At 40.2% G+C, this 13,913-nt stretch overlaps 1 protein-coding gene across 14 annotated transcripts in view; it reads right to left on the bottom strand.

Annotated features, from left to right (window-relative positions):
- The window catches only part of DYNC2H1 (dynein cytoplasmic 2 heavy chain 1), a 278,032-nt gene that overhangs the window by 178,843 nt on the left and 85,276 nt on the right, over nucleotides 1–13,913 (bottom strand). For 13 of the 14 annotated variants that reach the window (XM_084842673.1, XM_084842676.1, XM_084842677.1 and 10 more), the window contains 6 exons: nucleotides 12,725–12,827; nucleotides 11,334–11,501; nucleotides 11,107–11,237; nucleotides 6,935–7,183; nucleotides 5,530–5,638; nucleotides 4,683–4,796 (listed from right to left, as the gene is read on the bottom strand). In XM_084842673.1, coding sequence (XP_084698799.1) covers nucleotides 4,683–4,796; nucleotides 5,530–5,638; nucleotides 6,935–7,183; nucleotides 11,107–11,237; nucleotides 11,334–11,501; nucleotides 12,725–12,827 — 874 coding nt within the window. The remainder of the gene's footprint in view (nucleotides 1–4,682; nucleotides 4,797–5,529; nucleotides 5,639–6,934; nucleotides 7,184–11,106; nucleotides 11,238–11,333; nucleotides 11,502–12,724; nucleotides 12,828–13,913) is intronic. The other variant, XM_084842675.1, reaches the window with a different exon arrangement.

The following is a 13,913-nucleotide window of genomic DNA, read 5'->3' as shown; positions in this document are numbered from 1 at the left end:
CCTGGCCAATGTCAAATTTACAAAAATAAATAAATAACATAATACATAAATATTATGTGAAAAATAAATATAGCTTGGATCCTGAATTATGTTCCATGAATGCAAGGAACCCTTCAGAAATTCCATCCTCCCCCTGCAGCCCTCACACACAGTTTTAGGGTCCCCCAACTCTTCAGAGTGGATGTTTGGGAGGAACAAGGGGCTGCAGGAGGAAGGGGGAAATCAGTGAAAGTTACCTCCCCGTCTTCCACCAATGGGAGCATCCGGTGAGCAGAACACCAGATGCTCCTGCCAAACAATCTAAGCCAATGAGATAACAGCATTCAAGCAAAAATTAATAATAACAAGGCCATAACCCAGCTAAAATTAGGCACTTTTACATTGCATTGATTTATGGTGCAATCCTATACATGTCTAGACAGAAAGAAGTCTTACAGGTCCCAGTACAATGATGGGAGTTGTAGGAATTTTTTATGTCTAAACATGCATAGGATTGTGCCCTTATTTATTTATTGTTAATACTTATATACTATTTAATATAATAAAATATTTAAGAGGTTTACATATAACAATATAAAATTAACAGCTTGAAATACACTATATTAAAAACAATTTCAACTTCAATAATAATAAAAACAATACAGAAACCAGTAAAATGGAGCAGCAGAATGATTAATTATGATTACTTACAAGCCAGAGAAAGCCTGCTTAAACAAATGAATTTTTAAGAGGCATTGAAAACACACCACACGGATGTCAATGGGAGAGGGTTATGTTCCGGCTTAATTGTCCCACTAATTTTTTTAATATATTTTTATTTATTTTATTTTTATAAATGAAATAAACAATATCAAAATTACCAACAACCTAATCAATACTTCAATTTCCCAACAGTACAATATTCTGATGAGGACACCACAATAACAAAGAGAGAAGAAAAGAGAAAGAAAAAAGAGAAAAAGGGGGAAAGGGAGGAGGAAAGGAAGTGAAGAAAAAAAAGAAAAAAAATTCCCTCCCCTTCCCTCCCCCTCTCCCTCAAAAAATTAAGTTTAAACTCCAACACCCCCCGGCCTCCGATGCCATTCTATTTTAAAAACTATATCTATAACCTTAACAATCTTACAGTTTAATAAACAACCTTACATTTCTATATCATATCAATCTTATATCAAGGAAACAGGTCTACACTTCCTTACTAAAAGCCTATATTATTAGCAATAATATACATATATATATATATATATATATATATAGTATTATATAATAATAAAACTTAATATAAACTTTCAACCATCAGTAATAAATTTTATACTAGATATATTATCTATTTTAAAATTAAAAATATAAAGAAAAGCAAGAAAAAAATAAAAAAGTGAATAAACCAATATAAATATAATCATTTATCTTCTGAATTAGCCTGAGTCATACAGACTAAGCACAAACAGTTATCAAAGCTTGTTTAAAGATTCCAGTTCATGGGGTTGTAACAGAATTTTCTCGCATTTTTACGTTAAGCCAAGCCTCTGCCATTTCATGATTTAAAAACTTCTTCATCTGACCTTCAGACACAATACAAAGTGTAGCAGGATATTTTAAGTAATATTGTAAGTTCATTTGTTTTGCCACATTCTTTGCCTTGATAAATTGTCTTCTTTTATTCGCCACCTCTTTGATTTAGTCTGGGAATAACATAACTTTATCTTGTTTCCAGGAAAGGCTTCCAGCCTCCCTTGCCAAGAGCAGGATATAATTCTTTGTGGAGACTTTTGCAAATTGAACTATGATGGTGTAATCAGTCCCTTTAGCATTTGGCACACGAAATGCCTGCTCAGTATCAAGTAAATAATCAGATGAAATAGGGAGTATCTCATGCAAAAGTTTATCCACAAAAATAGGCAATTTTACATCATTAGGCAGATTTTTAATCCCAATAATCCGTTGTTGTTCAGTTGGTAAGCCGTGTCCGACTCTTCGTGACCCCATGGACCATAGCATGCCAGGCCTTCCTGTCCTGCGTTCTCTCCCGGAGTGTGCTCAAGTTCATATTCATTGCATCGATGATGCTATCTAGCCATCTCATCCTCTGCCGTCCCCTTCTCCTTTTGCCTTCAGTCTTTCCCAGCATCAGGGTCTTTTCCAGGGAGTTTTCTCTTCGCATTAGGTGGCCAAAATATTTGAGCTTCAGCTTCAGTATCTGTCCTTCCAATGAGCACTCAGGCTTGATTTCCTATAGGATTGACTGATCTGACCTCCTTGCAGTCCAGGGGACTTGTGAGCGTCTTCTCCAGCACCACAGTTCGAAAGCATCAATTCTTCAGTGCTCAGCCTTCCTTATAGTCCAGCTCTCACAGCCATACATTACTACTCGTGAAGGCCTCCAGCTGAGAGATTCTATCAGAGATATTTTTAAAACAAATTTGTGACATAGTTTCATTTCCTGCCACTCGGTTTTCAAGCTCATTAATTTTCATCTCCATTTTTTGCTGTGACGCATTAATTAAATCTACAGCTCCTTGCAGGGTGGTGATGGAATTTTGGATTAAATCCAGCCTTTTGACTTGCTCCGTAAATTGCAAAGATAAAGTCTTTATCAGTGTAAATAATTCCCCTATATCTTCTGTCTTCGACAATTTTGACACAGAGGATGCGGGGGGAGTAGATGCCAGCTCCTTTCTTCTCCTCGGCACAGACATGTTTCTCTCAAACAGATCTTACAGGTCCTCAGATGTTCTCAAATATTGTTAACGTTTCTTAAATCATCACTCAGAGGTTGTTGATATTTCTTAAAGCATATATTATTATGGAACACGTCAGCCCTGTTTTCTCCTATAAAATAGGAGTCTCGGTACAGCTTTTTGCGTTAGTAAAGCTCTCGGGAGATAATCCTGGAATCCAGCCCCCCCCCCCCCCCCACTATCGCGTGGGAGTTACTTTTCTCCAAGAAGTTGTCTAGAGCTGTTGCCTTGCCCCCCTTTCCATTCCAGGGAGGAGATGAAAAGGTTTTTCAACCTTTTAAAAAGTTGTTTGAGAAAGCTCCCACGGAGACCCGTGGGAAGCTACCAGAGCGACATAGGTCCCAACCGGAAGCCAACTGTCCCACTAAAATTGATGGTGCAAAAAAGTGCTTAACTTTGGCTGAATCATGCCGTGACATTTTAACACGAATTCAATAAATTCTACCAGCCATTTCCCACCAATTAGATCAGAAAACTACTAATAGCAGCACATTTTCTCAGAAACTACCATCTATTTCTTTATGCTGTCAGTTTTTAGATTCTAGGCTGCTGGAAATCCAGTCTACAATAGCCTGCTCAACCTTCTATGTTCCACTGTAATCTTATTACTATTTTAGATACCCTGACATTAGAACTCTGAATGATGGTATAAGGCCATGAATTAGGTAAAGAAGACTGAAGCAGAGAGCAACAGTGGACTTCATCCAGTGTCCTTCCTAAGCAATTGTCGTTTAGCACTGTAGTGGGTTACACCAGAAGATGGCAAAGAGTATAGTGAGTTTTCACAGGCACATTCTGCACAGTTGATTGAGTGCATAGAGACCTGTATTAACCTAGAACCGAGAGCAGCTTTTTGATAATTAAGGAGGCTGCCTCACAGGGGAAAGTTGGTACCAAGACCAGTTTTGCAGGTGCAAAGCTGTTTGATTCTTGCCAGGTCACTCTGGTCTCTTAGATAAGAGCATAGTGTTATGTCTCCATGAAGAGCTGGGAAACGTCTGAGCCCAGATTGGAATGTTGGGGCCTCTTTTCCTTGAAGAAGGACATTTATTGCCTTGACTGTGATGCTTTACGCATCCACCAGGGCATGCAAGAAAAGGTATATAAGCATTGTTTAAAGCATGGCAAGTTGGTCTTGCTTCAGGGGGCAATATGCACTGCTGTCCTGGAGAAACCTGTGTGGTCCTGGGAACGGCTTCCGTCTATTGTCGTCCCTCCCCCCCCCCCGTGCCCCCAACAGATACCCAACTATGACAGCTTGATTAGCTGGAAAGAGGTGTGAGCTTTCTTTCCAAAGATATTCTGCATTCATTTTCTATCAATAAACTGTCATCTTTTTTGACAAGTGGCTTCATTTCATCTTGGTAATCAAAAGATCTATTTTGGCTGGGAGCTGACAAAATCAGGCCTCCAGATCAATACAAGCACTAGGAAACATTGAGCTAAAAACCCAGAGATTGTCAACTAATGTGTAACACTGGGGGCTGTGGCTCAGTGGTAGAACACATGCTTTGCACGCAGAAGGTCCCAAGTTCAATCCCTGGTGGCATCTCCAGGGAGCGCTGGAAAAATTCCTGCCTGAAATACTGAAGAGCTGCTGCCAGTCAGTATCAACAATACTGGGCTTGATGGACCAATAGTCTGACTTGTTATAAGGCAGCTTCCTATGTTCCTATGTTCTCACTGGCAGATACGCTACTGGTTCTTTTGGATAATAGCTGAAACCTTCAGACAACCAACAAGGATTTTAAAACTCAGCTCTGAGCTTCACAGATCTGAGCCAGAAAACTACTCAACAAGACAGCTGTCATTACATGTTTATATAACATCCTGAGTTCAGATTCTACTTAAAGGGTTTTTTTTTCACATATCCTTGTAAATTCTCTGTGTTTCTCCCCACACCTCTTTTGTAATGATTCACAAACATATATAGTCTGATTCACTTACTGTAAGTAAAATAGTTGAAAACTGGTCCTGTAAATCCATCTTGTGATGCTTGATCTTTCAGAGGAGACAGGAGCGGCTCTAATTCTTCTATTGTGTACAGTCCAGGAACCTCACCTGTTTAAGGACAGTTTTTATCTGCTTTATATGCACCAAATTAAAATAAAATTACTAACGGAGCAATCCTATGGCTGCTAGTCAGCGGCTAGATGGTCATAGGATATGTGGGTTTCCAGGAACCAACCTCAGAGCCCACACTCTGAGGTCAGTTCCCGGAGAACCGACCCTGCCCCCCGCACTGCCTCACAGGCAGCTTGGAATGGCCCCACACTCCACGCTCAAAAGAGGAGTGCAGAGCAGCAATAATGGAGCATTCCGGGGCAGGGAAGACAGAAATGCTGGTACGACACATCCTATGTGTCGTCCGGCAGCTGCCTCCCCCGATCTGCCTTCTGGCAGCTAGACAGCCAAATGTGGCTGTCAAGCCGCAAATACAGGGCGGCTGAAGCACGGACAGGACTCTCCCCTCCGTGCTTCTCCTGCCCTGAATTGGATAGGCAGTCACCTCCGAGTTTGGAGGCGGCCACCTATCCCCACAGGACTGCACCCTAACAGAGTGATCCTATGGTCTCAGGGTGGGTGACCCAGGGATGATAGGATGGCTCATAAAATCCTTTCTGAGGTCCAGATAACAAGCACGACTCAAAACACTTCAAAATATCCAGCATATTCTACTTTACAATACATGACTTCCAATGCCTATTGAAATCTGCAACAGCCATCACATTAAGCAATGCATATTTATATACTGTCCTTACTGTAGGCCATTAACCTATTATATTCTTCTCACCTGAAGACAATAAGCTGTTGATCATCTCAAGAAATGTGGGCTGGACAAATTGATAATCCTCAAGCAACAATACAACATGTTGAGCTTCAATACCTGCAAGCTGCATCACCTGGAGAAAGTGAAGTCATTTATTTTAATTTTATAATATAGAATATACATTTATACATATCTAATAGCTCCCTACAATGAAATATAAATATTTATGGCAAAATGTATATCTCAGCTTACTGAATAAACGATACTGAAAACTTAATAATGTATATGAAATATTTAAAAAGAAAGATCCCCAAATCAGGCCTTTGTTTCAAGCTTCAGTTCAGTATCCCAGTTTCACCCCATAAACAAGTAGGAAAAAATCCACATAATATTTCAACATGTAAGATGTATGCAGATGATTTAAGGCTACATGCAATGAGGGACAGTTGCACTCTCCTGCTCTTCCAGTCAGTGAGTGTTTGTTAGACTGTCAGATTTGTTCACATACACCCCAATGTATGTGTACAATGTTTGTGCTGTATGTCTAAACTTCAACCACATACAGCACAAAATTGGAGTGTAAGTGTACACACTGTGCAGTTGGGGCTTACAGGCAATGAACTCTAGGTCAGTAGATCCCTATACAAACATATCTACATATATACAAACAATCCAGCATGCATACATGGAGGGCTGGGCAGTTGTGCCAAAGGAGGGCAAGGCCTGAGTCCCTCGTCACACAAACTCGCAAACATCTCCATAGGGCTACAATCTTTTGTATTTTAAATAATGCTTTTAACTGCACATTTGAGGCAGAACTAAGACAGTTTAGATTATTATTTCCAATTATGAAGTCAAATCAAAAAATCAACATGATTCATTTGAAGTTAAGGTGCTCAGCATCATAAATCACTGGAAGTGCATTTCATAAATTATAGAAGAATTCAAAATATCTTTAGGAAAAATAAGTTTATGACATGAAGTAAATGAAACAGCTGACATATTTCTAGTGATAGAAATATCACTAGAATATAGTTCTATAGTTCAGTATATGCCTCAAAAGAGGACCAACAAGAAAGGACTGAGGGAAGAAGCAAACAAACCCTAGAAAGATTAATGGGAGGGACAGATAACAATTTGAATAAGGTGAATTATATGAATCTAGACATTTTTTCAAAGTTAAAGAAGCTAATGGATGAGCAAAAAATCCTGAAAATGTCTGAATTCCTATTCATTAATAAAGGACACTTTACAATAATTTTAAAAGGTATGAATAGCTTGGGGTTCAGTTCAGTTTGGCATATACAGACAGTTTTATGATACTGCATTTTGTAACCTTTCAGTGGTTTATTATAAATAATAAACCTTATTTATTTAGCTTCTTGGAAAGCAAACTTGAATGTCACAAATAACATATATTACAACTTACATGTTTCAGATCATTTTTGAATTGTTTCATTTCATAGCCTCTGGAAATTTTGGGCGTGATCAGAACAGCTCCATGCATATGACTAACTAAAGATGTAACAGTTCGACGGCCCACTCCACTATGGCCTGCTAACAGAAGTGACCCTCCAGGAAAACTCAGTACTCTGTCAACTCTAGACACGTAATCAAGGACTTCTGGGAAAAGTAAAATTTCTATTTCACGATTATCCCGTCCATAGTGAATAATACCCTAAGGGGAGGGGAAAATGTAAGTAAACAAATGTCAATGAAATACAGTACAATGGAACAGTTTAGAAATCATCCTAATACATTCCTGTGGTCTGCTATGGCCTGCTAATTCTTAAAATATTCTAAACAAAATAGGGAACTACAAAAATCCTTTCATACTGTAGAGTTCATAAATTAATTCTACAGATGATTCTCCTCTCAACAAATATTCAGAAAAAAAAGTTTGATCAGCCAAGGAATATTGGTGTGTGATGAGATCTGGTGGCCTTAGAGATCCTGTGAAACTACTGTGACATTGAAGTTGTGCCTAGTTCTCCCTGATTGGGAATGGAAGGGAGAACTATTTGCACATATGCAAATTCATCACTGAATAACTGTGACATCAAATGGTGACTTGCATGTGTGAAACATCCACCAGAGATCAAATGCCACAATTACACTTTATTTCATCTCATATCACCTCAGACTCGGTCATTTTCAGTGGAGTCTGTTCTCACATTTTGCTGCAAGCCAGCAAATTTTAAGCAATCATTGGGAAGTCACCTCGAACTCTCTTAACGCATAAAAGTCATCACTGGATTGACTGGTTCCGCTCCTACTTGGATGGCCGATTCCAGAAGGTGGTGCTGGGGGATTATTGCTCTGTGCCATGGCAATTGTGCCATGGGGTCCCACAGGGCTCTATTTTATCCCCCATGCTGTTTAACATCTACATGAAACCACTGGGGGAGGTTATCCGGAGGTGTGGGCTGAGGTGCCATCAATATGCGGATGACACCCAGCTCTACCTCTCTTTCTCATCAAACCCAGATGAGGCAGTGACTGTTCTGAATCAGTGCCTGGGCACAGTAATGGACTGGATGAGGGCCAATAAACTGAAACTCAATCCAGACAAGGCACCTGCCCGGCTAGGTGATACTCAACTTGTTCTGGAGGGGGTTGCACTCCCCCTAAAGGATCGTAGTTTGGGGGTGCTCTTGGATCCAGAACTGTCACTTGAGGCACAGGTGAACTCAGTGGCACGGAGCACCTTTTATCAGCTTAGGCTGGTATATCAACTATGCCCTTATCTGGACAGAGATAGCCTAGCTACAGTGATCCATGCTCTGATAACTTCTCGTCTGGATTACTGCAATGCATTATACGTGGGGCTGCCTTTGAAAACGGTCCGGAAACTTCAGCTGGTCCAAAATGGGGCAGCAAGATTGTTAACTGGGACTGGCCAGCGAGCTCATATTACACCAGTACTTTTTCAGCTGCACTGGCTGCCAGTCCATTTCCGGGCCCAATTCAAAGGGCTGGTATTAACATTTAAAGCCCTTAACAGCTTGGGGCCAGGTTATCTGAAGGATTGCCTCCTCCCATATGTGCCTGCCCGGACCTTAAGATCATCCTCAGCGGCCCTTCTCCGTGAGCCCCTGCCAAAGGAAGTGAGGCGGGTGGCTACTAGGAGGAGGGCTTTTTCTGCTGTGGCACCCTGGCTGTGGAATGAGCTCCCTAGTGAGGTTCGCCTGGCACCTACATTGTATTCCTTTCGGTGCCAGGTGAAGACCTTTTTATTTTCCCAAGCATTTTAGCTTTCTAGACTTTTAGCTTTGCTGTTTTAAATCTGTATTTTAAATTCCTGCACTGCTGCTAGGTTTTATTGTGGTTGTATTGCTATATTGTGGTTTGAATGTTCTATATATTTTAAATTGTTTTATTGTGTGCCGTTTGGTTTTAATTTTTGTGAACCGCCCAGAGAGCTTCAGCTATTGGGCGGTATAGAAATGGAATGAATGAATGAATGAATGAATGAATAAATGAATGTGGTGAACAGGTGTGCCAATCTGCCATTACACTCATTACCATCTGTGACAAATAGTTAAGAGCTTTGCAACCTGATCCTATGCAAGTTTACACAGAAGTAAATACGATGTTGGACTTTCTCCCAAGTAAGTATGTGTGGAACAACCTTAGAACCGTATAAAAAGCTGTGAATAAAAATAAATGTACAGTATATTCAGTACTGTGTATGTGCATCTGGAAATTCCCATCAGAACAGCATAATCTAATACATAGTACACAAGTTTTGCAAATGTGTAGGCAGTGCCTACTAATGGCTCAGAAACCAGACATGGGCTGGGCTGAATTCCCAGTGCTCAGGGGTGGAACTTTTCATGTCCTATACAGTCCCTGATCCTACTTCTAATACTGTTTCCCACCCTTCTATTGACTTTCTAACTACAATCACCATGCCCTCCTCTCCTTCCAGTCTTCCAGCCACTAGGTCACTGATAATAAACCCCCAAGTATTTGGAAACCTGAGTCTTACAAACAGAAAATTATACAAAACAGAAATGTACACACTAGCTAAATTCATACAACTGCAAGTAGAATTTGGGGATTGGAATCATAGAATCAAAGAACATTAGAGTTGGAAGGGACCTATAAGACAATCGAGTCTAACCCTCTGCTCAATGTAGGAGTCCAAGACAAAGTATCCCTGACAGATAGCTGTCCAACTTCATCTTGAATGCCTCCAGTGTGGGAGAGCATACCCCCTCCCTAGGTCATTGGTTCCATTGTCGCATTGCTCTAACAGTCAGGAAGTTTTTCCTGATGTTCAGCCGGAATCTGGCTTCCTGTAGCTTGAGTCCATTATTTCATGTCCTGCACTCTGGGATGATCGAGACGAGATCCTGGCCTTCCTCTGTGAGAAAGTGTATTGGCCCCAGGAGTGTAACCAAGCCACCTGTAGTGTTAGAGGGGTGTAGAGATCCATAATGCTTGCTTAAGTTCATTATTGGTGCAATTCCCTTGCTAGTAAGCCTCTGAGCATGTGAAGATGAGTCAAAGGGCCGATAGCACGGCCTAGCACATTCCATACTAATGAGTGAATCAAGATGTGCCTGGGAAGTGAAATGTTTATGCTGAGCTGCAGGTGGCTGTGCTGGGAACCAAGCAATGCTAGTCTACGCTGGGAATGAACGCTAGGGGGCGCTTGTTGCTGTTATGCTGCCTCATTGCTAACATGTATGGTATAAAACTCATTGTACCCCATGGCTCTGCGTTCAGAGAAGCTGTCTGATTAAACCATTGGGTATGCCTGTGTGCTGTAAGTTACTCAATAAAGTACTCCTTGTAACTATACCACTATCTTGGCACCTCTAAATTAAGAGGTCAAAGCCCACGGCCGGGGCAATAGAAACAGCCTTTCAAGTACCCGAAGAGCGCTATCATATGTCCTCTTAGTCTTCTCTTCTCAAAGCTAAGCATGCCCAATTCTTTCAGTCTCTCTTCATAGGGCTTTGTTTCCAGTCCCCTGATCATCTTGGTTGCCCTCCTCTGAAACTTCTCATTTGTCTGCATCCTTCTTAAAGTGTTGTGCCCAGAACTGGACACAGTACTCAAGATGAGGCCTAACCAGAGCTGAGTAGAGGGGAACTAGTACTTCATGGGATTTGGAAGCTATACTTCTATTAATGCAGCCCCAAATAACATTTGCCTTTTTGCAGCCACATCACACTGTTGACTCATATTCAGCTTGTGATCTACAACAATCCCAAGATTGTTGTAGATCACACATGAGAGCCAGTGTGGTGTAGTGGCAAGAGTGTTGGACTAGGAGCTGGGAGATCCAGGTTCTAGTCCCCACTCGGCCATGGAAGCTCACTGGGTGACTTTGGGCCAGTCAGACTCTCAGCCCAACCCACCTCACAGGGTTGTTGTTGTGAGGATAAAATGGAGAGGAGGAGGATAATGTAAGCCGCCTTGGGTTCCTTGCAAAAGGAAAAAAGGCGGATATAAATGCAATAAATAAAAGATCCATCTCGCTTGTAGTATTGTTGAACCAAGTATCCCCCATCTTCTTGATGCACTTCTGGTCTAAAGTGAACTGTATTAATCTACATGTCTTTAATATATCCATCTGTTTTGATATACCTTTCTAATAACATCTTTTAAGTCTGCTGAGGTAAGTTTGCCAAGAGGCCTTCCATGGGGTGGCAGTGTCTGTCCTGGAGCCATAACGGTTCCTAGTTCGTGACGAGCTCCCCATGTTACATAGAAACTATCTGTGGAAATATAATGAAAGTCGGGTCAGCAGTTTATATTTTGATACAACAATGACTAGAAAGGAGGAAAAGAAGGCTAGACCATTTTTATCTTACCTGCCATGTTATCTAAAATATCAGATCCCCAATCTCCTTGAAAGACTTTCATTAAAATATTATCAAATACATGAAGTTCCTTGGTTCCAACAATTTTGTCACGAAAAAGACGGCGTGCTTCATAAGCAACAATTTCCAAGACAGTGTCTACCGTGTGTGTTGATGCCCCTGTGAAGTACACATTGATACAAAATTATAAATTACAGAATTCAACATCTGAAATTCTGTATTTCAATATATAGACAAAATTAAAGCAGAAAGTGAGGCTACATACCACAAGGAGACCATCAAGATGCAGGAGAGAAATAAAAAACAAGAATGTAAATTAAATAAATTATTTCTCATTATGTAAATACATGATGGAATTTAGCTCTTCATAAGCAATTTAGGGCACAATCCTATGCATGTGCGGATAGAAAAAAAATCTTACAACTCTCAGCATCCCTCATCCTGCTGGGAGCTGTGGGACATTTTTCTGTCTAAACATGCATAGGGTTTTGCCCTTAAAGGATCTAAAATAAAGGACATCATACCTAATCCTGGGATCCCCAGTACAGTCTTTCAAGCTGAGGTTCCACTGAAACCACCTTAGTCCTGCTAATATTAATGCATTTAAAATCTCAGCCAGAACAAACTGCTTAATGTATCTTAGAAATACGCCCCCTCCCCTCAAACATTCAGATCTGCATGTGTTTAAACAGTCCAAAATTATTGTTGTTTTTCTGAAGAAAAATGCTTGCAAAGAAAACAGCACAGAATCCTTTGGCACCTTACAAATTTGTTGTAGTGTAAGTGTTCATAATATTGATCCTGCCTGATCAGATTATTGTTAATCTTTAAGGTGCCACAGGATTTTTATTTACTTTTCTTTCTTTCTTTTTGTTGCAGCAGACAAATAGAGCTATTCTCTGGGATTTTTTTTAAAAAAGAGCTATTTGTCAATTAACATCATTCTCTCTATTTCTGACATTCAGGCATGAGTCCCATTGGTTAGGTAGCCAAAATGGCACCATCCACAAAACAGAAGTATAAAAAGGTTAGGGAAAAACCCTAAATTAATGTGGGGAGGACCCAAAAAACAGCCCAATGAAGACTGACCATGCTCAGGGGGCATGGACTAATGACTGACTGTTGGGATGGGGAAACAGAGCGAGAGGGAATGGAATGGAGTGTCATGGAGGAGGGAATGTCTGACTGCACTAGTGAACAGGAGCACACCACACTGTAATATTTTGTTACAGGTCCTTCTTTTTCTTCCTAATCTTAAAAACATCCTATATACAAAATCAACATACATAAGGGACACCTGCAGAGAGTCTGAAGAAGCAGCTATGTAATTCGAACTCTGGCAAGAGGTGCTTTGTCGTTTAGAATAAGCCATGATTACTCACCTCCTGTTAAATCATATCTGAACAGGCCTAAAACCCACTGAGTAAGAATGCAGGGTGTAAACAGATAGTGGCTGTAGTCATCGACTGTGAATTTGACTCGAATCTGGAAATATAGATGATGTCAGTGTATTTTTAATCTTACTTTTGATTTCAGCAATATAATGAGGCAGTTTTCCACATTTTCCTACAAACCTATGTGTACAAATTTACATGTACAGCAATCTTATGCACGTTTAATCAGAAATAAGTCTTAATGATGTCAATGGAACCTAATTCCAGGTGGGTATAGGCTTTATTAATTAATTACTGAACAGACAAAACAACGTCATTCAACATATAATCTTCCTTTCAGATGTAATATATGTAGTTCAGCCTCTAAAAGGCACTAAGAGAACTAAATGTTCATCATCATAAATAGTTACATGGAAGGCAACATTTAATTGGATAACAAGGAGCTTAAAATAATTAAGAGAGCACCTTCTCCCTTATCAACCTGCCCAGTCACTAAGGTCATCAGATGGGATTTCCTGGTGGTTCCACAAGGTCCTATGGCCCAACCTGGGCTAAAGCCTTGAGTGTGGTGGCTCCCTTTCTATGGAACTCCCTGCCTTTAGAGGTCAGGCGGGCACCAATATTGGGCTGCCACAGTTTTATTAGTATTCTATTTTTTTAAATCTTTTAATATGGTGTTTTATTCCTTTCATCTTTTATTGTCCTTCACTTCAGAATCTGTTTAGATGTAAAGCAGCATGTAAACGTGGTATACATGAATAAGCAGTTGCAAAACACTGAGGAAACATTTAGAATGAAATACATAACTGAATAATTTGAGCCACCAGGCATTTTGCTATTTCACAAGAAATATTTCAGTGGAATCAGGCCAAAGCATTTTATTTGAAATCGCAACTTCATTTTTGTTTAAAAGCGGAGTCAACCAACTGAAGCATTGGAGACTGATTAAACATGTCTTTTAAGTAATTTAGATAATCATGTATTAAATCTTAATAATTCTATCATTAAGGCCTCAATACAGGTGCCTTTTGAGATAATGAAGGAAGTGTATGATAGCTTACAATTTAACAAAGCTCGCACGAATTGTGAGAGGGTCATCTGTTATATCTTCTTTTCCACTCTATACTCCAATATGGCAGAATCCACACAGCCACCAAAATAAGTAATTATACTCTTC

Source organism: Heloderma suspectum, chromosome 3, assembly GCF_057233095.1.
Source record: "Heloderma suspectum isolate Gila_16-S chromosome 3, 16-S_ref, whole genome shotgun sequence".
In the NCBI taxonomy this organism is placed as follows: Eukaryota; Metazoa; Chordata; class Lepidosauria; order Squamata; family Helodermatidae; genus Heloderma; species Heloderma suspectum.
Note: the sequence above shows the minus strand (reverse complement) of the source record. Positions and strands in the feature narration are given on the sequence as shown.